Source organism: Lolium perenne, chromosome 3 (genome assembly GCF_019359855.2).
Source record: "Lolium perenne isolate Kyuss_39 chromosome 3, Kyuss_2.0, whole genome shotgun sequence".
In the NCBI taxonomy this organism is placed as follows: domain Eukaryota; kingdom Viridiplantae; phylum Streptophyta; class Magnoliopsida; order Poales; family Poaceae; genus Lolium; species Lolium perenne.
Window position 1 is genome coordinate 56,477,865 of NC_067246.2, and position 27,906 is coordinate 56,505,770.

General features: G+C 46.7%; 2 protein-coding genes and 1 long non-coding RNA gene across 10 annotated transcripts in view; all 3 read left to right on the plus strand.

The window, feature by feature from the left end:
- The first annotated feature begins 2,473 nt into the window (after positions 1 to 2,473).
- On the plus strand, positions 2,474 to 7,771 carry LOC127341180 (auxin response factor 12). Of its 8 annotated transcripts, none has more exons than XR_007875318.2 (7): positions 2,474 to 2,888; positions 3,691 to 3,768; positions 4,407 to 4,562; positions 4,665 to 4,731; positions 5,111 to 5,208; positions 5,314 to 5,397; positions 7,148 to 7,771. XR_007875318.2 is itself a non-coding variant. In XM_051366957.2 (7 exons), the coding sequence occupies exons 1-6, from the start codon at positions 2,817 to 2,819 to the stop codon at positions 5,354 to 5,356; spliced, it is 498 nt and encodes a 165-aa protein (XP_051222917.1). In that variant the 5' UTR covers positions 2,474 to 2,816; the 3' UTR covers positions 5,357 to 5,397; positions 7,148 to 7,771. The 8 variants fall into 8 exon arrangements, 6 of the variants coding, with proteins under 6 accessions (XP_051222917.1, XP_051222920.1, XP_051222919.1 ...); XR_007875319.2 differs by having other exon boundaries at positions 5,123 to 5,208; XM_051366957.2 differs by having other exon boundaries at positions 5,111 to 5,192.
- An 881-nt stretch (positions 7,772 to 8,652) lies between these two features.
- On the plus strand, positions 8,653 to 10,831 carry LOC127341179 (probable polygalacturonase At1g80170). Its single transcript, XM_051366956.2, has 9 exons — positions 8,653 to 8,768; positions 8,875 to 9,006; positions 9,095 to 9,244; positions 9,337 to 9,357; positions 9,451 to 9,658; positions 9,757 to 9,838; positions 9,944 to 10,052; positions 10,239 to 10,352; positions 10,438 to 10,831. Exons 1-9 carry the CDS (start codon positions 8,724 to 8,726, stop codon positions 10,669 to 10,671), a joined length of 1,095 nt encoding a protein of 364 aa, XP_051222916.1. The 5' UTR covers positions 8,653 to 8,723; the 3' UTR covers positions 10,672 to 10,831.
- Positions 10,832 to 12,816: 1,985 nt separating this feature from the next.
- The window catches only part of LOC139837523 (uncharacterized), a 74,341-nt gene continuing 59,251 nt past the window's right edge, over positions 12,817 to 27,906 (plus strand). Inside the window, exons 1-2 of the long non-coding RNA XR_011754016.1 lie at positions 12,817 to 13,304; positions 13,451 to 13,569. This is a non-coding gene — a long non-coding RNA (uncharacterized lncRNA). The remainder of the gene's footprint in view (positions 13,305 to 13,450; positions 13,570 to 27,906) is intronic.

The following is a 27,906-nucleotide window of genomic DNA, read 5'->3' on the forward strand; positions in this document are numbered from 1 at the left end:
ATTTGTGCTAGTGAAATCACACAACTTAGTGTTCTCAGGAGTATTCATTTTAACAGTAGTAAAAATAAGTAAAGCAAACTGAATTAAATAAAGTAAATGCAAGTAACTAATTTTTTGTGTTTTTGATATAAAGAAAGCAAACAAGACAGAAAATAAAATAAAGTAAAGCAAGACAATAAAATAAAGTAAAGAGATTGGATGTGAGAGACTCCCCTTGCAGCGTGTCTTGATCTCCCCGGCAACGGCGCCAGAAAAAGGTCTTGATGGCGTGTGATGCACACTTCCGTTGGGAACCCCAAGAGGAAGGTGTGATGCGCACAGCAGTAAATTTTTCCCTCAGTAAGAAACCAAGGTTATCGAACCAGTAGAATGCCACGTGAAAGTTGTTGGTGAAGGAGTGTAGTGCGACGCAACACCAGGGATTCCAGCGCCAACGTGGAACCTGCACAACACAATCAAAATACTTTGCCCCAACTTAACAGTGAGGTTGTCAATCTCACCGGCTTGCTGTAAACAAAGGATTAAACGTATGGTGTGGAGAATGATGTTTGTTTGCAAAGAACAACAGAGAACGATGATTGCAGTAGATTGTATTTCAGATGTAAAAGAATGGACCGGGGTCCACAGTTCACTAGTGGTGTCTCTCCAATAAGATAAATAGCATGTTGGGTGAAAAAATTACAGTTGGGCAATTGACAAATAGAGAGGGCATAACAATGCACATACATATCATGATGACTACTATGAGTTTTACTTAGGGCATTACGACAGAGAACATAGATGATAGATCGCTATCCAACATGCATCTATGCCTAAAAAGTCCACATTCGGGTTAGCATCTAACAAGGGATTAACTTGTCAATGCCTACGGGTTGTAGACTAGGGTTTAGTTGGAAGTAGAGGGCAAGTAGATTTCGAAGGTTTCAGCCGAAAAGTACTCGACGATTATGAAAACTAGGGTTTGAGAGACAATGATTCGATACTTTCTTTGTCCCTCGACTCCCCCTTATATAGGAGGTGGAGCCGAGGGATTCGTGTTGTACAAGTTACATAGTCCGAGACGATTTACAACTCATCTCGCAAGATTACAAACATCATCTCTAATACAATTCACTTTCCTTAATATCAACTTGGGCTTCCGAATCTTCTTATTCTTCGGGTCGTGGGCCTTCAGTAAACCCCGGGTACTATCTTCGGCAGGCCCATTGGGGATGCCTATGTCAGCATCCGCACCCCTTCCAGTATTAAGTTGCAAACAACAGATAATTGCATTAAGTACTGTGCGTAATGTAAACAATACAAATATCTTTAGACAAAGCATTGATGTTTTATCTCTAGTGGCAACAGCACATCCATAACCTTAGAACTTTCACATCCTTTGTCCCGATTCAATGGAGGCATGAACCCACTATCGAGCATAAATACTCCCTCTTGGAGTTACAAGTATCAACTTGGCCAGAGCCTCTACTAGCAACGGAGAGCATGCAAGATCATAAACAACACATATATGATAGATCGATAATCAACTTGACATAGTATTCCATATTCATCGGATCCCAACAAACACAACATGTAGCATTACAATAAGATGATCTTGATCATGATAGGCAGCTCACAAGATCTAAATATGATGGCACAATAGGAGAAGACAACCATCTAGCTACTGCTATGGACCCATAGTCCAAGGATGAACTACTCACGCATCAGTCCGGAGGCGGGCATGGTGATGTAGAGCCCTCCGGTGATGATTCCCCTCTCCGGCAGGGTGCCGGAGGCGATCTCCTGAATCCCCCGAGATGGGATTGACGGCGGCGGTGTCTCTGGAACTTTTCTCGTATCGTGGCTCTCGGTACTAGGGTTTTCACAACGGAGAGATTATATAGGCGAGGGGGCAGAGTCGGGGGAAGCTCGAGGGGCCCACCCCATAGGGCGGCGCAGCCAGGGGTGGGGCCGCGCCCCCCTAGGGTGTGGCCGCCTCGTCGCCCTCTTCGTCTCCTCTTCGGACTTCTGGAAGGCTCCGTGGAAAATAAGACCGTGAGTTTTTGTTTCGTCCAATTTCGAGAATATTTTCGGTGTAGGATTTCTGAAACCAAAAACAGCAGAAAATGCGCTTCAGCATCTTGTTAATAAGTTAGTGCCGGAAAATGCATCAAAATGATATAAAGTGTATATAAAACATGTGAGTATTGTCATAAAACTAGCATGAAACATAAAAAATTATAGATACGTTTGAGACGTATCACCCACCTCTCTTCTCCCTCCTCTTCTCTCTCCTCCAACTCATCTAAAATATATTATTTAATATCTTATAGTTAATTGACTGGACTCAATTGTAACTTGCTGTGAGTAGAGACGTTGGGGATTTGTAGGCCAACTTTACGAAATTTTATGACTTTCCATTTTTGCCCTCGCTCGCATCGCGCAGATGGCCCCGCTTCAGTGGCACGGACAGACCCTCACCCGCAGCCTCGCTCGCGTCGCGCAGCCCGCCGCCGCCCTCTCCCTCGCGCTCGTCTCCGCCGCCCTCTCCCTCGCCCGCGTTGCCGCCGCCCTTTTCCGCTTGCTTTGTCGCCTCTCCCGCGGTCTCTCGCTTATCTGTCGCACCAAGCTCGAGAAAAATACGATTTTTCCTCCTCCGACCACCGGATCTGCAGTGCTGGTGCTCGATCCGTCGAGCCAAAGTTTGGGTGGAGCTCCAATCATGGTTGTGGTGGTGCGGAGCTCCACTCGTAGGTTGTGGTGGTTTGGAGAAATCCTCCCAGATCTCAGCGGTGGTTTGAGGTAGCCGGAGGCGGAGGTTGGTGGAGGAGCACGAGATGGAGAGGAAAGTGGTGGTGGTGTGCGTTGTGGTGGGGTTCCTCGGCGGCGCTCGGATTCGCCGCGTCAAGGTCAGCATCCGATCCTTCCCTCTACAACTTTCCCTAATAATTAACCAAACTCCATGGACATCCGCCTCGTGCTGCCTGTAGACTCTTCATCCACTGCATCATTATGCTTTATTCCTGCCTGTAGATCCCGCAACCCAACTTGCGACTGCAAACTCTGTGCTTCACAATAAATCGTTTGAAAAATTACCATTGTTAGATGTACCATGTACTACGAGTTCAATATTTCTAGCGTTTGTGGTATTCATTTGATCATTTCTGAAGCGTGTGATGCTACAACACTGGTTGCCGACAGGAACATGATTCTTTTACTGAAATTCCATGTGTGTGAGCATACCTACCTTTCATCTTCATCTTTTTCCCCATCCAGCCTGTAGACTCTAGTTTCTGCCTGTCAGCTTCAGTGAGGTATCCAATCTTCATGTTGTGCATTTGCATTTACATTTCACACTATACCATCTCAATATCTTCATATGATAACTGCTGGAACAAATGTCGTGTTATTAAGCATGCTCCAAGTGTTTTTTACTGAATGAATAAATCTATAGTTTGTTTATATGATGAATAGAGCAACTCCAAGTTTGTTTATTTTTTCTTTCTCTTTTACCATGTCCTGGAATGTAGTCTGAAGCATAATAGCAGTTCATTTTATACAACAGGGTTAAATGATGCTCTGCTTATCTAGCATAATGACGAGGACGATTTCGTTTGCTAAGAAAGATTCAAACTTAGGAAAATCACAGGTGCACATTTCTGGTCCTGTATGTGAGGAACTTTGTTTGAGTTGCATTATGTTCCATTTCAGGACAACAGCGACGGCTGCTGGGAGCGGGAGCTCGGAGGCGACCTGGAGGTGAATGCGAACGCCCGAAGGACGACAAGGGTATGTCCTAACTACTGTCAAACTCGCTATTGGTTTACTCCATGTGCTATCCAAATGTCTCTCTGCAATACGCCGCTACAGGAATTGTACTTGTCCAAATTTTCTTATCCAAGTGCCTCTGCAATACCTGAATCGGATTGTTTTCAGAATTGCGGTGCATGCTTGCTAGAGATATAGACAACTGAATTACAGCAACCGTGAAGCAGTTTGACACATAATAATAGCAGTACAACCAGTAATTCAGTTTGAGTACTGAGCACATAATAATCAACAAATAACAGTAGCAACAGTAGCAGATTTCAGGATATGGTCAATAGGTAGGAATTCTGCTTGCAACAAATTCTTGTAGCTTGCTTCCACTTCTGATGTAGATACTTGTGATTGTGCTTGCTTGTGCTTGTGTTGCTTACGCTTTTTGCTTGTGCTTGCTTCTGCTGTAGGTATTTCTTCTTTTCTTTTGCGCTTTCTAGATTGATTGCTTTTCTGCTTATGTGCTTAGCCAGAACAACCGAATTGTAGCTAAACTTCTATCTTGTGTGCTTTAGTATTTAAAACTCAACCGAATCTAAATTGTTATTGTTTCATGAGATTCTACATGGAGTTCTCATCCTTTCCATTGCGCTGATCTGTGGTTACAGCAAGAGCAGAACGACGTCTACCTGCCGGCCGAGATGGGGATCATGAGCAAGCAGCCCACCAACTACTTCTGCAAGACGCTCACCACCAGCGACACCAACACGCACGGCGGCTTCTCCGTGCCGTGCCATGCCGCTGAGCGCGTCTTCCCTCCTCTGGTGTGATGAGTGTGTTACTTCTGGGCGGTGCCCCTTTCCATTTCGCACCCTGCCTTTTGGGTCTGCTGTTGCCAATAACAGGTGGTATAGTGTGGTTTGTAGGATGCTCAGGAGCTAATTGCGAGGGACATCCATGACAACGAGTGGAAGTTCAGGCACATCTTCCGAGGCAAGTTTGTTTCAGTAAATTCTCCAGGCCTTGTTCCTAGTACTCCTACATCATCACCTTGTTTCAGTAAATTCTCTTCTACGGGCTGGCAAAAAAAAAAACAGATTCCTAAAATATAAGTCACAGATGTTTCTGAAATCGAGAGCCAGGTACCAACCCAAAAGACACCTCTTAGCTACTGGCTCAGTACATAGTGTGTTTGTTAGCGCTAATAGACTTGTTGCTGGAGACTCAGTGCTTTGCATATGGTTCATTGCCATGAAAAGATGATTTGAGGTGTCAACTGTATTTTCTTCAGTTAGTTCAGTTGGCTTTAGCTGATATTCTAGGCTGCAAGTTTCTTAAAGTTTTCTTGGCAGTAATTTTCACTAACATGCAGTTATTGTTGAAGGAAATGGTGAAGCAAACGGCAATGGCAAGCTGGTCAGCGTCGTCATCTGGACAGAGGCATGCCAGCAATGGTAAGCTGATGCTACTGTATGTTTTATCATTCCAATTCATTTTTCTGTTTGAGTGTACTGAGACTTGGTCCTATGCCATTTGATGCAATTATGGTCTGACCAGCACTTCCCCTTTCACCAGTGTTTTTCCTCGCAGGCAATCAAAGTACTCAATGATGAGATGAATTGTGACATTATCAAGATTGGTAGCATCGTAAGAAACAAGGTAGACTTTGTCCCATTTCTTAGTCTTGTGTATGTCAACATGCCATGTGTTTCTGGAACCTCTTGGTGGTGATTTGTGGTACTGGAACCTGTTGTTGGTTGAAAAAATAGTTATCTTGGACATGAATCTAGTTTCTGGTCGTGGGACCATCTTGAAGTGAATGTGATGTTTGAGTTTGATACCCAAGTTGGTGTAGAATGTTTTTGCTTGTCATCTGACACTGGGAAATCTCATGTTTGGTTAGTGAGGTGAATCTGTTACTTATAGCTTTTGCAGTTAACTTGTCCTACTGTTAAAAGCAACATTAGTGCTAGTTCCTCTATTAATGTACTCAAACTTGTGAATATAAATGATCGACGAAGTTAACTGAACTTGTTTGTACCTGTCTCTTGGTCATCCACATCATCCATTGCATCATCTACTCTAACATCTTGTTCATCAGCTACTTCCATTTGGAGAAATCACGGGAAAAACGCTCCCTCGCGAAACGCTCCGGCGACCGCGTCGTCCCCCGCGGGCGACGGGGCCGCGCCGCCGCCTCCTTCGTCCAGCTCCCCCTCCTCCTCTTCTCCCCCGCCGTTGTCGGCGTGCATCGCCGGGCTAGGCCCGGGCGGCGTCGGCGGCGGCGGCCCTCGACTTCCCCTCTCGGCGCTGCGCCTGCGCGAGGTAGGTGCGGTCTTCGGCCGGCGGCGGTTCGGCGTGGCGGTGTGAGACCCGCGTGCCGGGTGGGAGGAGGGGCGGCGGTGTCGTCGTTGGCGGCGGAGCGACGCCGGCGGTGGTGCTAAGCAGGGCTTGTTCGGCCCAGACAGATCTGGGCCCAGGTTGGGGCCCATCTGGGCTGGATGGGCCGCCTGCCCCTGGCTTGCTGGCGAAGCTCCCTGGAGGTAGAGGAGCGCGGCGGCGGTGGCTGGGTGGCGGCAATGCTCCGGCCGTCCTGCTGCAGCATGGCCGTGAGGACTTTGCGGGTCTGAGGGCCTGGCCGGGCCAGTGTGGGCCTGGTGTGACCTCGCTGCCATGTCCGGTCGGTGACCGCGAAGGCATCGCGGTGGAGGTAGTTCCCTCCCGCGCGGCTGAGGTGTCTGCTACCCTCGACCCGGCTGCTTCTCTTCTCTACGTCTAGGCCCTGCTCCGGTGACCACAACGAGATGGCGAGGATGACTTCAAGACCGTGGTGGCGTATGCTGGTGGGTGGCACGTCAGGTGGAGCACGTCGAATCGTCCGGGTTTGTGGGTTTGGTGGGCGGGAGAAATCCTGGTCAGCAGGTCCGACACCGACGCGGTGACGCCTGCGGGTGTCGCCCTACCTTCTTGAAGGGTGTCGGTTGTCCCCCTTCCCCAATCCCTTCCGCGTATCGGGGGAAACCCTAGGACCAGTCCGGGCTGCAGCGGCGTTGTCGTCGCTTTCCTTGTTGAAGGTGTTGCTTGATATGCGGCGCTTCGACGTGCTTGGAGCGTGGTGGATTGCTCCGGAGGGCGCAGCGGTGGCAAGTCGTCTTTCTTCTTGTCGAGCTGCCGGTGTTGGCATTGTTTTCTTTTTTCTTTCTCTTTTGTTCTTTTGGGCTTTGGTTGTGCTGTGGCCCCAACGTGCTTGTTGTATCGGTTGGTTGCTATATAAATATAGCGGGGCGAAAGCCTATTTCGAGGAGGCATCAGCTACTTCCATTTGTTCATCTTGTTCATCTACTGGTGGACTGAAATTGAGGTCCGGCAGCACCATATTGATGTGCTGAATTGACAATTGTTGTTGCAGGGCCAGAGGAGAAACACAGAAGCACGGCCAGGCCGCTCCCCGCAGCCGTCGACGGTCCTGCACTCACCCCCACCTCCACCGCCCCCTGTCCACTCCGGCCCTCTTGTCCTGGACGATCATGGACTCAGGAGAGCTGGCGACCTGGGAGTGAGTATAATGATCAGGGGAAACAACTGGATGCTGTAGGTGAAGCAGCGGGAGGGAGTCTTGACCGGAGGTGGACCTGGGCAGAGGAGAAGTGCTGGAGGCCGGAGGTGTAGCTGATGCAGAGCCCAGGAGCACCTGATGGTAGATGGGCGGAGGAGAAGCAGCTCTTAGGTGCTCCTGGGCGAGGGATTGTGGCCGAGAAGGAGTGTGGTTGAGGAGATCGTGGCCGAGAAGCGGATCCTGGGCGAAGGCGAGGCGAGATCGCGAGGAAGAGGACGCGCGGGGAAGAGGATCGTGATCTGGGAGTATTTTCAAATTAGGGGTAGAAACGACTTTTTACCCTATTTTCACCTGGTCGGGACTCTATCCCAGCGTCTTACATTACGGAACGGAGGGAGTAGTATTACTGCCTGTATTCCAACTTTAACTCGTTTCCAAAACGAGCACGATTCCGTTCTGAAATTGTCGTTGCTTATATTTATAAACGAGCAAAAGCAGCCCAGCACAGGAGGATCGATCGATCGGCTGGCGAAATTACGGGCCTGACAATCCTGGATGTTGCCGATACGCTGGATCACAGCTAATCCCCTTGTTCAAACGTAGAAGTAAGAACCACCGCCGCGAACAAGTTCTGATCTTCTAGAGCATTACGAAGATAGGAGAGGCTGCCATTGCTATACGTGTGTGATCGCGCATTGGCAGTGCACTGCAATCGTAGCATCCTCAGCTCTTCTTCATCAAATCAAGAGCGCGTGGCTGCTAATCCTACCGGTACTGTAAATCATGGTATGTGTCGATTCAGTTCACCATTGTTCATCAGCTCGATAGAATTGTAGATCCTGTTCTTATCTTCTATACTCTCTCCGATCCATAATAAGGGTCATGGTTACAGTTCAAATAGAGAGAAGTTCAATTTACCCCCTAAAGTTGTTTCAAAGTTTAGCTTACAACACTCAACTTTACTTTGGTTCAACTTTCAACCCTGAATTCTAAAAACGATTCAAAATCACCGCTTGCATTGTATTAAGCTGTTTTTTCGTGTACCGTGTATATTTTATATTGATGAGTAGGCATAGAAAGAAATACCGCTAACTGGCGAGAAAAACCGGTTCAATACATGTCAAAAAAGGTAGAAGGTCCAATGCCGAACGGTTTATAGAATTTAGGGTTGAAGATTAATCCAAACTAAAGTTAAGGGTTGTAATCTGAAATTTGAGACGAGTTTAGGGAGGTAAATTGGACTTCTCTCGTTCAAATATAACTAATTCGAATAAAAAAAATGACACTTACAATTATCGGAGGGAGTAGTATATGTTGATTTGCCTGACGGATATCTCGAAAACGGCAGAGGATCTTCTTCGTGCTGCTGCTCGTGTTCGCGGCCGCCGTTCAATCTGCAGCAGGTCGGCAAGGAAAAAGATACAACGTCATGGATTTCCATGCTGCCGGGGATGGCAGTACAGATGATGCAAAGGTAACACCAGCGCAAACCTGATCTTATTTTGGAAATCTGGCTTCGCCATGGCATTGCTGATCAGATTATTTGTTTGCTTATTGTGGCATCTTCTCTGTGTCCAAAGGCGATCGCGGCGACATGGAACGCAACTTGCGGTGACAGCAGCTCGCCGACCATGGTCATCCCTGGAGGAAAGACGTTTTTGTTAAGCCAGATCAGGTTGAATGGACCCTGCAAGTCGCCTGTCACCGTGCAGGTAACATTTGTTGACGATCAGTATGAACTTCCTGCATCTTCCATCCGTCTGTAATAAGCAAGAGATAACTGAATCAGTTTCTCTGCAGCTGGACGGGAACATCGTGGCGCCAAACGCCATCTGGACGACGAAAGCAGCGAACCTCCTTACCTTCTACCGCGTCAACAACCTGACGGTGAATGGGAGTGGCCAGATGGATGGCAATGGCGCCATCTGGTGGAGTTGCTTCAACAATAAGGTAGGCTCCTCAGGCCTAAGCAGATATCACTTGCTTCGATCTCTTCCTCTATTCATTTGCAACAAACTGATGCATCCTCTCATTTTTGACAGAAATGCCGTGTCCGGCCAATTGTAAGTGCACACCACAAACATCTCTTTCAGTTTCAGCCTCTAACTGGTCAGGTAGACAACATGTTTATGTACCTGTTGTGTTTGTGAAATCAGCTGCTAGCATTCGCAAGCTGCAACAACCTATCCGTGAAGAACATACACCTGAAGGACAGCCCAGACAAGCACATGACCTTGTTCCGGTGCAGCCAGGTGCAGGTGAACAACGTCTCCGTCAGGGCGCCAGGCAAAAGCCCTAACACGGACGGGATCACCATGGCCTTCTCCGACCACGTTTATATCTCGAATTGCTCTTTCAAAACCGGTACAGTCCTTTCAGCAGCCCTTCAAATGCATACATGTTTACTGCACACTGTCCTGAAATGTGTTATTTTGGGAACTACTGACATTGCACAAATGCAGGTGACGACTGCGTGTCGATTCTATCAGGGACCAGTGATGTTAATATCACCAACAGTGCGTGTGGGCCTGGTCATGGCATCAGGTAAAACTACTCAACCATGCAGCCCGTGCTGACCAAATACTGATGAACTTCTTCCCCAGCAGTAACATACATTGAGCTAAGAAGCTTTCTGATCTTATTATGTAGTGTGGGAAGCCTTGGAGGCAACAATACGACAGCACTTGTGGAAAGGATTACAGTATCCAACTGCAGCTTTTCTAAAACTATGACTGGTGTTAGGATCAAATCATGGCAGGTAACACTAATGCGGCATCAACATGCCTTTGCCTTGTGCATAAGTGCGCCTATACATCATGTATTCAAAGATATTTACTGATGGTTGCATTTAGCATGTACATAACACAAGCTAGCTGCAGATAATAGGCATATATAACAATACTACCCTAATATATAGTATGGTGTTAAATTGTTACTGATGCAGGGTGGCAGTGGCAAAGCAAATGGTTTCCTTTTTGAGAACCTCAACATGACTGATGTCCAATATCCTATTGACATTGACCAGTTCTATTGTCCCCCGGGAAATTGTCAGCCACAGGTGACTGAACTCATCACCACGTTGCCACTGCATCATATAAATAAATAATTTGAAATCATTTGCGTGTACTTTGTTGTGTTTGCAGGATAGCGCTGTGGCCATATCTGACGCCAGGTTCATCAACATCCACGGGACATCCTCCAACCCCAAAGCCATCCGGATTCTGTGCAGCCAGAGTGTGCAGTGTCGCGGCATCTATCTTGACAACATTAACCTCTCCTGCTCTCGGCATACCGCCCGAACACGAGCCACTATTTCAAATGCCTACGGAACCATTGCGGGCACGGTGAAACCACATGTACAGTTCCTAGGCGCTTGATAAAGAGTACTCTCCGCTGTTTAACACACATAACAAGTCTAGATAGGTAGACGAAGGAGCATCACAATGCTACTGTAGGTAGATGAGTGCCATGTAAGGAGTAGAGTACCCGCTGAAATTAGATTGATTCTTCTATTGATGCTTGGTGCTATCTCATACACGTTCTCACGTCTAAAAGTTCTTACTGCATATAACGTGATGCAAAGCATCGAGGTGTCGGGGCAGAAATTCATAGTATCTCATTTATTTTAACGATTTACGCTTCATGAAGTTTCTATTTTGCTCGAGGACAAGCAAGAGTCTAGCTGGAGAATGTTGATGAGCATATTTTAGCATGTTTTTACACCGTTATTTCCTTAAGTTATAATTGAGTAGTAATAGGATTTTTGTATTTCACCGCGCTACCGCGTCCTTTTATGCTTGTCTACGCCGGATCTCAAAATAATAAGACAATGGTAAAATCTTTACTATTAAATGGGAGTTGATCGTTTGACACTCAATGCATTTGATAGTCGTCATTGGAGGTATCATGTCCGCCAACATAAATCTGATGATATAGGACGGCTGATGGTACTGATCTGAGCAAAATAGTAGGAATAGAAGAACTTGGTTCAGGTACACGGACGAAAAACTGTTCGCTCGCTCCCCCCGCCCCCCCCCCCCCCCCCCGACAGGCGACGGGCGAACCCTAGCCGCCGCCAACTCCCAGTCCTCCTCCCCTTCCTCTCCCCGGCCGTCGCCGCCGGCGTGGGCCGCCGGGCGTTGCCCGCGCGGTGCCGGCGGCGGCGGGAGCTGACTCTGCCCGCGGCGCGGCGGCTCCTTGGCGGCGCGGTCTTTGCTCGGCGGCGGCGGTCCGCGGCGCGGCGTGAGCCCCGCGCCGGGTGGGAGGAGGGACGGCGCGCCGCTGCTTGGCGGCGGAGATGCGAAGGCGGGTGGCGCGGGCGGGTCCTGCTCGGCCCAGATCTGGCCCAGGCGGGGCCCAGATGGGCTAGGCGGGCTGCCTGCGTCTACGGCGCGCCGGCGGTGCTCCCTGGCGGCGGAGATGGTGTGGCGACGGTGGATGGGTGGTGGCGGCGCTGCGGCCGGCCTGCTGCAGCTTGGCAGCAGGGCTTTACGGGCCAGTTTGGGCCCGGCCGGGTCAGTTCGGGCCTGGTGTGCCCTCGCTGCCATGTCCGGTCGGCGACCGCGAAAGCGGTGGAGGTAGTTCCCTCCCGCCCGGTTGTGGTACCGTTACCCCCGTTCCTGCTGCTTGTCGTCTCTTCCTCTAGGCCATGTCCCGGTGACCACAATGCGACAGCGAGGGTGATTACAAGACCGTGGTGGCGTGTGCTGGTTGGTGGCTTGTTTGGTGGAGCACGTCGGGGCGTTCAGGGTGGTGGGTTTGGTGGTCAGGAGAAATCCGTGTCGGCATGCCCGACTCTGACGCGGCGACGCCTGCGGGTGCCGCCTTCCTTCCTGAAGGGCGTCGGATGTATCCCTCCCCAATCCCTTCCGCGTACCGGGGGAAACCCTAGGCCTAGTCCGGGCAGCAACGTCATCGTCGTCGTTCCCTTGTTGAAGGTGCTGCTTGGTATGCGGCGTCTCGGCGTGCTAGGAGCGTGGTGGTACTTCTCCGGAGGGCGCAGCGGTTGCGGAGTCATCCCCGTTTTCGTCAATCTGCCGGTGTCGGCATTAGTTTCTTTTTATTTTCTTTTTCTTTTTCGTTTGGGTTCGGTTGTGCTGCGGCCCCAGCTGTCTCGTTGTATCGGTCGGTTGCTATATTAATATAGCGGGACGAAAGCCTATTTCGAGGATGGTACTGATCTTGGCTTAGCTAATTACGCTTCGTGGCACCGACAAGTCAAAACATCGGTTCAGAACACGGCAAGAGAAAGGGGAAGCAACGCCCCGACCTCCTCCGGAACCAATGGAAGGGGGAGGACGGCCACTTCCTCTTTTGTTGGTATGGTAGATCTGCCGCTATGCTTTCTTTCACTGGTCAAACAGCTCGGTGGCGACCTGGTGTTGCGTGCGGCCGGCGTATACATACGTGCGGGGGATACTGAAGACGTTCAGGCCTGAGGATAGCGCCTCCCACCTCTCATTTTTCAATATACGCTCCTATTTGTATCTCATATGCTCTCATATCTGTATCTCTTTCTCTTTCTGATATTTTTCCAATACGTTGCAGCGGTTTGAGGCAGGAGCAGGGATGATGACCAGAACAGAGCAGTACCGGAGAACTCCACGCAGGCAAAGATTCACCTTGCATGATGACTCATCGAAGATTCTGTATTCATACCTGTCATTCTGCTTGAAGAATCTCAGCTGCAATTGGTAAGAATATCAAGAACCTCTATCAATCGCTGAAACCCCTGCTCTTGTGGATAGCAGATGTGATGCAGTTAAACGGAGCCATGAAGGTGTCATCACTAGATCCTTTGTATGTTCCCCCTAAATGGTACTATAGATGATAAGGGCCATCCTAACTGTCGTTGTTTTCTGCATGGCTTCGGACAATCGGATTTAACATTGCTTTCTACAACTGAGCGGCGGTTTGAGGCAGGAGCAGCGATGACGATCAGAACAGAGCAGTACCCAAGAATATTCACCTTGCATGATGACACATATTGCAATTCAGAATTTCACACGAGGTATTCTTGTATAGGCAAATTAGACTGGTCGCAATAATGTTTTACTGCAGCAGTTATGTTTTCAACTGAAATCTTGTTGGCATTGAATTATCCTCACCTTTTCTCGAAGTAACTGAATTTTCCTTTGTCTGCAATTTTTTATGCAGTTAGATGCACCATGATTTAGTTCTGAAGTTCTGAGGTATTGTAGAGTGAGGTCATTCGACGATCAGTGTCAAAGCTTAACTAGGCGTTTTGAAAGACATGCGTACTACAAGTTAGCGCGGTAAGAAGCTAGGAAATTGGTGACCTGTACATTATCAATTTTTAAATTATTGCATGGTTATGGAGTTTTTTTTGAAACGAGCCAAAAGCTTTACCTTTTGGGGGCAATAGTTTCGGTATCATATTCAGTGATATTTTTATATGATATTTTTTCACAAAAATGTTGTTTGTTGTGGGTGTTGCCTGCCAAAACCCACCGGCGAGCAGCGACGGGCAACACGGAGAGCCGGGAGGCTCCCAGGATTGATAGTGGGCCCTGGTCCCTCGGGCGATGGCCCGCAATGCTCCGGCACACGTCCTAGCTGGTGCAAGGGCGTGCCACCTGACCTATACCTGAGGTGATGGATTGCTTCGACTAGTTTCCTGCATGGCATACACGTAAACATTAAATACGAGCCTCGATCGGCTCTCAGATTATCCTGTGAATCGGCTCAAGGAGCCGATCCACCCATGATTCGTATTGGATCTACGATAACATGGTGGTCCTGCTTGATCAATACTAAGTTAAAACGATCTACGACGATTTAGGGTTTTCACCATATAACCGGAACATCCTACACGTAGTTGAGCCTGGCAGACATGAAAGATGATAGAAAACCAACCCTAGACAAGGCCTAAAAACCAACGTAGAGTTGATTCCCGGAACATCCCCTCTAGGATCAGCAAACTACACCTTACGCACTACTGGATCATTCAACCCGTTTGCAAGGCCTAACTATATGGATATCAAACTAATCCTTGAAGAACAAGGAACAACCATAACGGATCGAATCTACTAAATAAAGACTAAGCGAGGTGCTGCCCTTACACCTAAGATAGGTGTAAAGACAGCTAGATATCTAGGGATAGCATAACTAAGCGAATACATCAAGAAAGTACCGATGCTAACCCTAACATATCTATGATAACGGTGTTGCTCGCCATCAACAAGGCTTCAGTACGAGCAACACATAAACAACGAACAAACAAGATACTGCCTAGATCGCAAGATGCGATCTAGGCAGCATGGCGCTTACCCGGAAGAAACCCTCGAAACAAGGGGTGGCGATGCGCCTAGATTGGTTTGTTGCGAACGTGATCGTCCTCCTTTCTCAATAACCCTAGATACATATTTATAGTCCGTAGACTTTCTAACTTGGGAATAAACCCAACTGCGTACGAGCTAAACTCTATCTCTTAATTCTAACCGACACGTAACCTACCATAATTTACAGATACACGGGCAATCTAGCCCAAACTCTTGTACAAGGCCGATTTATGAATATTTTCCGTGCATATTCTCTAAGCCCATTTAATCACGGCCCATCTCCGGACTTGGTTAAAATCTGGCGATAACACATGCCCCCCTGGTTTTGGCAATGATAATTCCAAAAACCACTCTGTTTTTCCTTCGTAGGGTCATGTCGTGGCAGAGCAGAACCGTCACAGTATCCTTTCATCATGATGCCTTGCCTTCTCAACTTCTCTGCACGATTTGACAATTCTTTGGCACCACTTCCTCGGAAACTACCGCAGCATTAAATTTCCACTATATCCCCTTTATTTAACCGCACCGAGCAGTTCGCCTCTTCATCCTCTTGCTCCGCACTAGCCATCGAAAAACCCTCCTCTGCACCATGTCTTCCTCTTCCTCCTCTGCCTCATCGGGTCTTTCCTCCCTATCCTCTTCCTCTCGTGAGCCGACGCCGGAGTGGGACTCGATGGCGGCGCACGATATCCTTGCCCCACCGAAGTGGGACAAGGAGGATCATGATTCCTCCGTCTGGTCCGAGGATGACAAGTCCTTGACTGACGGAGAAGACGACTTCCAGTTCCTCGTCGATGGGGAGCTGGAGGCGGAGAGCGAGGATGACCTCTTCTCCTGGGACGACTTCACCTCCTCCGACGAGGAGGAGGAAGAGGAGGATGACGACTCCTCCGACGAGTACCCGCCGGCGAAGCGCTTCCGCGCGGGGTCGGATGACGACGACGACGAGGAGGAGGAGGAGGAGGAAGAAGCCCCTGCCGAGGGCTACGGCAGCAGCGACGAGGAGCTCGCCGACAGCAGCGCCGACGGCAGCTACGACGGCGACGACGAGGGCAGCGACGACCCCTAGATTAGGGACTACTAGCATAGGACTAGTAGTAGTAATCGACTCTTCTTTTGTTCTTCCTTTCTCGAGCAATCGGCTCTTCACTATAAAAAATCCCCTTTATCAATGAAGAAAATGTTTCCATGTCGATTTTTCTTTTATATCAATTTTGCCGATTGTCAAAGCAAGTCAACGCGCAAAGAGCCGATGGCAGCGCATCGGCCTTTACCATAAAACGCAAGTAAGGCCAAGTCAGTTGCCTATTCAAACGGTAACCTGCAACCCTTGTCTGAAAGAGTAAACTCAGATCCCCAAATCGCCGCTCTAACAGATCCAAACTCACGGCCACACGAATCTCAAATCTCAATCGCGCAGATTCAACTCCGCAGCGAATCCAATGGCGGAATCATCCAGCGCCAACGCTACGGTCTCTGGCCTGAAGGTAATCCTCAACCGCTCTTTCACCTCATCAACTGACGGTTTTGAGGCTTGGTGGTCTATTGTGGTGACCCTGCATACCACTGCATGTTGTAGTATGCCAGTCGTTGATATAACATTCACGAAGTACCATTCCGCAAATATTACATCCCTCAGAGTAGTACAACAGAATATAGCAGGTCCATAACTCATTCATTTATTATTACAAGCAATATACACATATCGTCTCGGAGCTCCTCTTGGGTCCTAAGAGGGATACTCCTGGGTTCGAGGTGAACCCAACTTAACTTACAATATAGAAGTTTCACTAAGTTATACATTTATTCTCTCGAGCAGCTAAGTATTAAGAGTTCGTGCTGCTCGGCTACTACTACTACTCGATGCTTCTAGGCTTGATCTCCTCCGGAAGCCTCCCCGGTTCCGTAGACTATGAGGTAGTCTACGCCTTCAATACCTCCAGAGAGGTCTGGTTCTTCATAGCCGATGATCTCGGCTCCTTCAGGGTTGTCGTAGTCCTCCTCCAGACGATTCAGACAATCTAAGCAAAGGATTTAAGAGTGGGATGAGTACGAGCGTACTCAACAAGTTCATTATAGATAAGAGGTGTTTAATGCACTAACTACGATATTAGACCAAAAAGTCTAATACCAATGCAGGTTTTGGTAAACATTTCTTCAAGAGATTGCTTTTATTTCAAAGAGCTATGTCCGTCAGCCTTCACCGGTTTACTAGAACTTCATGGAGCTCCTTTCCGGCCGCGTTCGCAGTTCCATATCGCGGAACAGGGAGTGACAGGTCACGGTTCTTTACACTCTGCAGAGGTGTGTTGCTTTACCCATAAGAGATCTTAACCTTGGTGCCAACCGGGCAGCTTTCCCGTCCACACTTACTTCGGTGTGAGGCCCGGTATAAGGTCTAGCCAATCATGTTCCTCCGCTACCTCGAACACCCACCCTTTGTTGCAAACTCCGACCTTGGGTCCACGCCGGCCCCATTATTCCCATAGATTTCAGGGTGGACTCCGACCACGACATCAATGCAGGGCTCTACCATACATTCCTACGCCGGCAGTTGCAACCCATCATAGACCTCATTACCGTTGGGACTTCTACGGGTTCCCACCCCTGCATCAAGTCTCGCAAGATCATGAGCACCCGGTAATGAGCATCCGTTGATGAACGAGAGGTGGAAACACTTTTGACTATTCCGTCCCACTCTGGATCTTATGGTTAACACGGTTATTACGGCACAAGAATTACTGGCGACATTTTTTGTTTAATCCTAGATGGATATAAACCCTTGCAATGGAACCTCCACCATATCAACACAATCCATGGTTCCATTGCCAACGACATAGTCATATTCATAGTTATGAAAATAGTGGTTTTGGTTTTTATGCAATAGTGATAACCATAGTACTTTGCAAGTAATTTGATAGAAATACTCAAATGACATGAGCAAGTGATGAACTTGCCTGAACACTGCAAAGTTTTGCAGTTGGATGGTGTGGACTGACCCTTGTCCTCTGTTTCTGAAAAATAGCATCATTGTCCGATAAGGGCAATGGTTAAAGAAGCAATTATGCATGATTCCAGTTTTAGGGTTTGTTTCCCCCTTCCGATGTCGTTATTATTTTATGTGAGAGGTTAATACTAAGAACAATTTGGAGATACTTAATTTAGGGTAATATACAACCTTGAAATGTTGTCAAGGTGTTTTTAAAGTTTAAAAGAACTTATGGTCTTATTTTCATTATTGAAAATAATATGTGTGATTTAAATGGTTATTTAAATCATCAAATTGAGACTTATTCTTAGTTGTCTTCAAAAATTCTCTTTGATATTTTATTTAGATAGAGAATTTTATGCTGATCAATTTTCATATTTTTAATTATTTTTTAGAGCTTTTAAACATTTATGGTGTAATTTCAAAGTTCCTGGATTTTAAAGAATTGTGAAAAGACCATTTTGCCCCTGGGCCCCACCTGTCAGGGTGGCCCAACGGGTTAGGTCGCACCCGAGCCACCCTGTTGGCTCGGTCGGCCCACTCGCTCGCTCCTCTCTCCTCGCACCGAAACCCTAATCCCCTCGTGTCTCTAGCGATTCCGTGGTCGCCGCCGCCTTCGCCGAAATATTCCGGCCGTCTCCGGGCAACTCCGGCGGCGCGGTTGGTCGTAACAGAACCGCCGCTCGACGGCGGTCACGATGGTCCGCGTCGATTTGGTTCTTGTCGCCTCCTCGACTCGCCCCCGTCGCCACAGCTCGCCTACCGTGAGGTCCACGGCGATCTCTTCGCCGCCGATGCTCCTGGTGCCGTGGCGCCGCCGTGGTGACGCTGGCGTTGCGGCGAGATGGCGGCTTGGCTTGGCTTGGCCTGGCGCCGCCGTTCGCCCGGCGTGTGCCGCCGTGCCGCCATGGCTGCGCTTCTCTGCTTCGCCGGTAAGTGCTCCCCCCTCCTTCTTTCTCAACTCCTCCTCTTAGCTGAGCTATGGCTGTCTCACTTCATGGAGATGCCATGGTGTGCTGTGCTACTATGGCTATGTGCTGCGTCCTAGCTACTGCGCCTGCCCTAGGGTGTGCTGCTGCTGCTCTCTGCTTGCCATGGCCTTGCTCTAGTTCGTGTGCTTGTACTGATGCTCTCCTCTCTCTAGCTTATGCTTGTACTGCTAATTCTATGCTCATGTTCATGCTAATTCTTCTTCTGTGCTGACACTATAATGGCTCATGAGCAAGCTGTGATGCTCATGGCTTGCCATGTTGCTCCAGCTGTGGTTGCTCTTACTGGATAATCATGTTTGGTCCCGGGTTCTTGCCCCTGGCTTGATTGCTGTGATTAATCCTTGCATATTTGCAAGTGTCAGTGCCTCTGGGCTAGTTCATTGTGTCCTGATTCATGAGAATGCTCAACTGAGCATGATGGTTGGCTAGATAGTTTCCCCTCTGGATAATGTGTTGCTGGATACAGTTATAGATTTATTGAGATGATTATCGGTGATACACTTATTGCTTAATTGGGCTATTTCATTTCTGTAGTTCATGAATTGATGCCAGGCTTGTCTCTGACAAGCACTTGCATAATTTGGCAAGCACTGATGATCCAGTGATCACCAGGTGCATGTTGTTTGCTTACTATCTACTGTCTGTGCCTATCTGATGCTCATCCTGGTGTCTGTGTGACACACATACCTGTGCTGGTGTGTGTTGATGCTTGCTCAAGCATCATCTGATGCTTGTAGTGATCCATTGGGTCACTGGCAAGATGTTGGTGCTTTGATTACTTGTCTGTTTCATTTATCTGTATTTCCTTGCTTGATTAGATGGATAAATGATGTGAACTGCCTTGCAGTGATGATCATATGAGTTGATTTAGTAGAGCTAGAGGGATGCCAATAAGATATTGGGAACCCTAGCTTCATTTGAACCCTTCTGGGTAATGATATATGTGCTTAGCTTCTCTGTGGGATTTGGGTAAGGTGGTTGAGGTGGCCCTGACAGTAAATCATTGCCGTTAGGGTAGCTCCCACCAATATTGGCTTTCTGTGGTGAATAGATGCTCACTGGCTAATCCCTTAATGGATTCCCAGTGGACTTTGATGTTGACAACATGAATAGACACAGAGTGTCTATCAGTCTGATGGCATCATTAGCTATAGGTGCTAAGTATGTGGCTAGGCTAGCTGTGTCTTCATCTCTTGCTAGATTTCTTCAGTTATGCATTAATTTTCATAGCTGCTGTTCCCATAAGATGATTTCCTAATGGCCTTTACTACCTTTGCTTGCACCATATGGCTTAGTAGCCAGATGATGACACAAATAGGGTATCACACCCTTTTGCTTGTGTGTGATTGGTGCATATGCTTATTTATGAGCAAGACAGATGCTTGCTCATGATGCTTTGTGTATACCTCACTCCAGCTCCTAGAAATGGGGTTGGTGTAGAGGATTGCTTCAGTGATGAATTGGTGCTTGTCCTGCTCCTCCTTGTGAGCTTGTGATCTTGGTTTGATTCTGTGGTGATTTTGGACAGGTTGAACAGCTCTGGCTGTTCTTCACATTCTTCTTTGTTCTTGACTGTTCTTGGTTCCTGGTGACTTACCAAATGCAGCCTGTCGATGGATTTGGCTTAGGGTTTACTGTGGAAAAGCTTTTATATGGTTGGCCCTTGCTTCTCTGGTCGACAGCTCCACCTCTCCCCTCTGGTGACTCACTATGTGTGTGTGCTGCATGCACATAGCCCCGTGAGCAGGCTGTGTGTGTGTATGCTGATGCTTTGCATTTGGCTGTGAGAGTGGATCAGCTCGGCAGACTTGGTATTATCCACCATTTTCCATTTCTTTCTAACCTGCCACTTGGCATAACTAGTTCTTTGCTTTGTTGTGTGCAGGGATCAATCTGTTGCTCCAATGATCATGAAGATCATCAAGTACAAGACTAAATGAAGTTTAGCTTGTAGTGTTAGGATAGATCATTGAATTGTAATTTCCTTTTCTTTTCTTTTTTCTATTTTTTGTCCAATTCTTGTAATATGTTGTAATATTCCTTTATTTCATTTGTGAATAATGTAAAGACATTGTATAATGTATGTTAATCAATAAAGCTCAAGTTTTTCTCTAATGAGCTTGTCTTCTTATTTGTATTGTTCATAATGTATATTATTTGTATTTGACTAGATGAATTTCCTCATAATTGATTTATGGTTATTTAATTAATGTTTGAATTTGAAATTCAAATTCAAATTTGGTTTGAATTCAATCATACAACTTAACTTTTAATTCAATCATGTAACTTAACATTGCAATGCAATATCTCTTCCCTCTTCTCAAAACCCTAATCTAGTTAAGTAAGAACAAGTTCATCGCACTCTCGAAACCCTAACCCTGTAGGATGTCGAGAGAGAAACCTCTTCCCCTTCGATGCAGTTTTGTTTCAAAAGCGCGAAATTTCCCCGTAATTTACCATGCAATGCACATCCCTTTCTAAAATCTACCCCTCGATCGTCTCGAAACCTGGGACATTACAGCCTTTCCCCCTTAAAGAAAACTTCGTCCCGAAGTTGTGGTTGTAATACCTGAAGAGTTCGGGGTATGTTTTCCTCAGGTCTTCCTCCTTTTCCCAGGTGGCTTCCCTCTCGGGGTGATGCTTCCATTGTATCTTGCAATATTTTATAGCTCGATTCCTGAGTTGTTTCCAGTTCTCCTCGAGAATCTTCGATGGCTTCTCGATGTAAGTCAAGTCTAGTTGTAACTCGAGCTCTTCATGTGATACTGGTTCATCTGGGGTCTTTAGAAACTTTCTGAGTTACGACACATGGAATACGTTGTGAACCTGAGATAACCTTCCCGGTAGTTCCAATTCAAAGGCTAACCCTCGGTTTTGACTCAGAATCTTGAAAGGTCCGATGTACCTAGGGCTTAACTTTCCCTTTACTCCAAATCTATGAAGTCCTTTCATCGGGCACACCTTGAGATATACCATGTCTCCAACTTGTGGCTCCCATGTTCTTCTCTTCTGATCGGCATAACTCTTCTTCCGACTTTGAGCTATCTTCAACCTATCTCTTATGATGTCGATGATTTGTTGCTTTTCCTTGACATAATTAGGATTTAACTCTTTGCTTGCTCCAGCTTCATACCAACATATGGGTGATCTACACTTCCTTCCATACAGAGCTTCGAACGGTGCCATCTTGATGCTGCTTTGATAGCTATTATTGTATGAAAACTCTGCTAGTGGCAAGTGCTCCTCCCATGATCCTCCGAAGTCTAGGGCACAAGCCCTAAGCATATCCTCTAAGATCTAGTTAGTTCTCTCGGTTTGTCCAGCTGTCTGGGGCTGATAGGCGGTACTATAGTCCAACTTGGATCCTAAAGCTTCGTGCAATTGCTTCCAAAATGCTGACGTGAACACGGATCCTCGATCCGACACGATCTTCTTGGGCACTCCATGTTTACTCACGATCTCTTTGATGTAAAGATCGATGAGTTTCTCTCCTTTATCTTGCTGGTTTACTGCTAAGAAATGTGCACTTTTCGTCAACCGGTCCACGATTACCCATATCATGTCCTTCTTTTTATTGGTCATGGGTAGTCCGGTGATGAAATCCATTCCTATCTCCTCCCATTTCCATTCTGGAATGGGTAAAGGTTGTAACTTCCCTGCCGGACTCTGGTGTTCAACTTTCACCCTTTGGCAGGTATGGCACTCTGCCACATACTGTGCTATTTCTCTCTTCATGTTGTTCCACCAGAAGAGCTCCTTTAGATCCATGTACATCTTTGTACTTCCCGGATGAATGGAATATGGTGTTTGATGGGCTTCCCGGAGTATTACTTCCTTGATTTCAGCAATATCAGGAACACAAATCCTCTTTTGGAACCATAATGATCCCGATTCTCCTCGATGAAATTCTGATGGTCTTCCTTCATCTATCCTTCTCATCTCCTCCACGATGAATGGATCGTCCAACTGACCCATCATTATCTCATTCTTCAGGTTGACATTTAGCTCATCGGCTACTTGTAAAGCCGATAGTCCTTCATGAGCTTCTTTCTCCCAAAGTTGTATCTGGGCTTGACTTATTTCCTTCCTCAACTCCGGTGATAACTCTTGTTCCACTCCTCCGGTGCTCTTCCTACTCAAGGCATCTGCTACAACGTTGGCTTTTCCTGGAGTATAATTGATGGTCAAATCATAATCCTTGATCAGTTCAAGCCATCTTTTCTGCCTCATATTGAGTTCCTTCTGAGTGAAGAAGTATTTGAGACTCTTGTGATCCGTATAGAGCTCACACTTGGCTCCATAGAGAAAATATCTCCATGTTTTAAGTGCAAATACAACTGCTGCTAATTCCAAGTCATGTGTTGGATAGTTCACTTCATGAGGTCTGAGTTGCCTTGATCCATAAGATATTACCTTCCGATCTTGCATGAGTACGCAACCCAATCCATGCTTGGATGCGTCACGGTACACGGTGTAATCCTTGCCAACTTCAGGAACTGCTAACACCGGTGCTGTGGTGAGTTTCTCTTTCAGAGTTTGAAAACTTTTCTCACACTCCTCTGACCACACGAATGGTGTGTTCTTTCTTAACAGCTTCATCATTGGTCCTGCTATCTTGGAGAATCCTTCAATGAATCTCCGATAGTATCTTGCCATTCCTAGGAATCCTCGGATTTCCTTGACAGTCTTGGGTGCTTCCCATTCTAGAACTGCTGCTACCTTGCTTGGGTTAACAGCTATTCCATCTTTACTAATGACATGACCAAGAAATTCCACTTGATCTAGCCAAAATTCACACTTGCTGAATTTGGCATAGAGTTGATGTTCTCTTAGTGTTTGCAACACTAACCTCAGATGTCCAGCATGTTCTGCTTTGTCTTTGGAATAGATCAAGATATCATCAATGAATACGATGACAAACTTGTCTAGATATGGCATGAAGATCTTATTCATGAGATTCATGAAAATTGCTGGGGCATTGGTTAATCCAAAAGGCACTACAAGGTATTCATGATGTCCATACCTTGAAACAAAGGCAGTTTTCGGAACGTCTTCCTTCTTGATCTTTATCTGGTGATAACCGGATCTTAGATCAATTTTGGAAAAGACTCCCGCGCCTCTAACTTGATCGAATAGATCTTGTATTCTTGGAAGTGGATACTTGTTCTTGATTGTGACGTTGTTCAAATTCCTGTAGTCTCCGCACATCCTTCTACCACCATCTCTTTTATCTACAAAGATCACAGGTGATCCCCATGGTGAAACACTTTCTTGTATGAATCCTTTTTGTTCCAAGTCATCCAATTGCTCCTTTAGTTCTTTTAACTCCTTGGGCCCCATCTTATATGGTGCTTTAGCAATCGGAGCTGTTCCTGGGATTAGGTCGATAGTGAACTCTATCTCCCTGTCTGGTGGCATTCCAGGTAATTCCTTAGGAAACACATCCTGGAATTCATTTTCTACAGGTATATCTTCCAACTTCACCTCCTTCATGCTATTCAACTGTAGCTCGACTTCGATCTGTGTATGCTTGTCTCCTTGGTAGATCATTCTACTTCCATCAGGGCTTTTCAAAGACACAGTCTTGTTCACACAGTCGATCAATGCTCCGTTAGCTTCTAACCAGTTCATACCAAGAATGACATCAATGTCCTTCATCGGTAAAATGAACAGGTCTGCGTCGAACGCGCACTTATTGATCATGATGACTTGTTTTTGTTTGGTATGGGTTACTACTATCGTTCCCCCCCGCGGAAAGTATGTTTATGGGTGTATCTAACTTAGTGCAACTAATCCCATGTTTGATGATGAATTGCTGAGAAATGAATGATGTAGTTGCACCAGTATCAAAAAGTACTTTGCCAGGATGAGTGAGTATCTGAAGCGTACCTATCACCGCCTGATCGGAGTTAACCACCTCCTCCAAGCTGGTGCAGTTCAACTTGCCGAAGGGTTTCCTGTTCTTCCAGTTCCCTCCGTTATTTCCTCCTCGGCTTGCTCCCCCTCCAGGCTGACCTCCTTTATTATTATTCTTAGGGAAATCCCTAAGCATGTGTCCTTCCTCACGACATCCAAAGCAGATTATCCTGGGCTTCTTACAGTCCTTGGAGAAATGCTCCGTACCTCCACAGCTACGGCACACAATCTTATTTGCAGTCTGAAATGCTTGGTTCTTCCTGCTACCGTAGTAGTAGTATCTTGGCTTGAAACTCAAGCTGGTATTGGGCTTGTTACTGACAAACCTCTTAGGCTCAAACTTGGCCTTCTTCCTCTTCTCCTCTTGCAGCTGTTTAAAGTCATCTTCAAGAGTGATGGCTGCATCCACCAACTCTTGGAACTCAGTTGCTCTCATCATTCGGAGCTGTACCTTGTACTGGGGACTTAACCCCCTCAAGAACCTCTTCTTCTTTTTGTCCTTAGTGTTGACTTCTTCAACAGCGTACCGGGACAGTTTTGAGAATTCCCTGACATAAGTCAGGATGGCCTTGTCCTTCTGCTCGAGACTTTCAAATTCTCGACGCTTCAGTTCCACAATACTTTCAGGGACATTGGATTCCCTGAACTTCCTCGCAAACTCCTCCCAGGTAAACACTTTTCCAGCCGGATAAACGGCTACGATGTTGTCCCACCATGATGCGGCAGGTCCACACAACAAGTGTGTAGCATAACGGACCTTCTCCTGGTCGTTGCAACCAACAGTGTTGAGCTTTCGCTCAGTGTCCATAAGCCAATCTTCCGCGTCCATTGGCTCGGGCGCGTATGCAAAGGATATAGGCTTGGTGTTCTGGAATTCTGCTAAGGTGACTCCCTGATTCTCGGGTCTCTCTACCCGGTTCTGTTGCAGCAGCTCCTGGAAGAATTTATTCTGCTGCTCCAACGTGATACGTTGCCTCTCTTCCATCATCTGCATATACTGAACGAAGTTCTGTTGCGTCATGGGTGGTGGTGGTGGTGGAAACTGATTCCTGGCTGCTTCGTCAGCCTCTTCCTTCTGTTTTGCCTCGTGCTTCATGCGCTGCGCTTCTGTCTCCTCTCCTACCGGTCCCGACATAACCCCCTAGTTCTGCAACACAAGATGATACTCATAATTACTCCATGCGCAAGTTTTCTGAGCTCAACTTTGTGCACAGAACTAGTCACGCAATGGAAATCAAGAAGCAAATCCAAATCATACAAAACATATACCATGTATATACATACTTAAGTGGTCTTATTACAATACTCAGTGACGTTGTGAGTATGCAAACTCACTTATTGAAGTATATGTACAAATTTCTACAAATATTACATACTATAATACACGTGGTACTTGTGTATTATAGTCTCGCCTCCCTTGGTGGTCTCTAGTCGTGCTTCACTCCTGGTACATCCTAGGCTTCCATCCGGTCGAACGTGTCGTCCTCCTAAAAGAACCTGGAACATAAGGTCTCCCCGTCGGCTGGTAGTCAGAATCAGATGACGATCCTAGGGAGAAATCAGTGTTCACAAACTGGTCATTAAGTGCATCATAGTCCACCCATCGGGTGTACTCCCCTGTAGCTCCACCATAGGTGTTTCCAACATTCGTATCCAACTCAACCTATGTAGGATACCCTCCATCTTCTTCCCCATTCCACGGATAACTCTGGTGCTGGGTCGTGGCGTCCTCATTCATCTCTCCATCATAATACACTGAAGTACTATGAGTTCCAGTATCAGATCCCCAACGCCAACCTGTGGAGTTTTCTATAGGAGTCACGGAACGCTGATTGTTTCCGGATTCCTCTCCACCCTCATAACCTCTATAGGAACTACTAAAATAGTTCCCAGGTGTAACAGGTGTAGTTTCTCGTTCAAAAGGATCAATACTAATGTAGTCACCGGCTGAGTAAACTGGTGTGTGCACCACATTCTCCATAGGTTCTTTCCCCCTAGTCTCCTCCTTGGGTTCAGTGAACTCCTCTAGCATTGTATCAATTGCTCCCGTCAAATGACGGTTCAACTGAAAGAACAATGATAGTAAGTTGCGACTATTGTCCATGTATTTTGCAGCTTCTACTGGTTTGCGTTTTGCATATTTGAAGTGGTTGAGCATGGGATCATCTTCCTCCTCCATACGAGGAATGTGGGTGAATTCGGAACCCATAAGCTCTTTCGTCTTATGCTCCCGAATATCGGTTATGGCTCTCATAACGGCTATATGGTAGGCTGTGTTGATAGTTCTGGCTTCACCTGCTGGCATTACTACGCTCATTCCCAAAGATTCGGGAAGTCGCAGCCCTACCCTACACTTTGCCAATACCGTACCATCGTAGTACATGTATTTCTTTACTTGGATCCGGGGATCACACCCAAATTCAAGTAACATGGCACGTAAAATATCTGCAAGTCCTCCTTCATATTCACTCAGTGTTGAATCCATCACTTTCACGTTTCGTCCCGGACGTGAACTTGCCATTGTTGGCTGTAGAAATAGAAAGAATATAAGATTAGTAATAATGCATCATAATAGAGATAATAAAGAATTATCGCACTAAAAGATATGATTGTTGTATTCTCAATTGAATATTCACCATATTTTTAGAGAATTCTTTACTAGTCCTATTTGACTCCTAACGTTCGGTCCCATTTACTAGGTTCCAACCTAAGGTCAAAGCTTTTGCTCTGATACCAACTGTGGTGACCCTGCATACCACTGCATGTTGTAGTATGCTAGTCGTTGATATAACATTCACAAAGTACCATTCCACAAATATTACATCCCTCAGAGTAGTACAACAGAACATAGCAGGTCCATAACTCATTCATTTATTATTACAAGCAATATACACATATCGTCTCGGAGCTCCTCTTGGGTCCTAAGAGGGATACTCCTGGGTTCGAGGTGAACCCAACTTAACTTACAATATAGAAGTTTCACTAAGTTATACATTTATTCTCTCGAGCAGCTAAGTATTAAGAGTTCGTGCTGCTCGGCTACTACTACTACTCGATGCTTCTAGGCTTGATCTCCTCCGGAAGCCTCCCCGGTTCCGTAGACTATGAGGTAGTCTACGCCTTCAATACCTCCAGAGAGGTCTGGTTCTTCATAGCCGATGATCTCGGCTCCTTCAGGGTTGTCGTAGTCCTCCTCCAGACGATTCAGACAATCTAAGCAAAGGATTTAAGAGTGGGATGAGTACGAGCGTACTCAACAAGTTCATTATAGATAAGAGGTGTTTAATGCACTAATTACGATATTAGACCAGAAAGTCTAATACCAATGCAGGTTTTGGTAAACATTTCTTCAAGAGATTGCTTTTATTTCAAGGAGCTATGTCCGTCAGCCTTCACCGATTTACTAGAACTTCA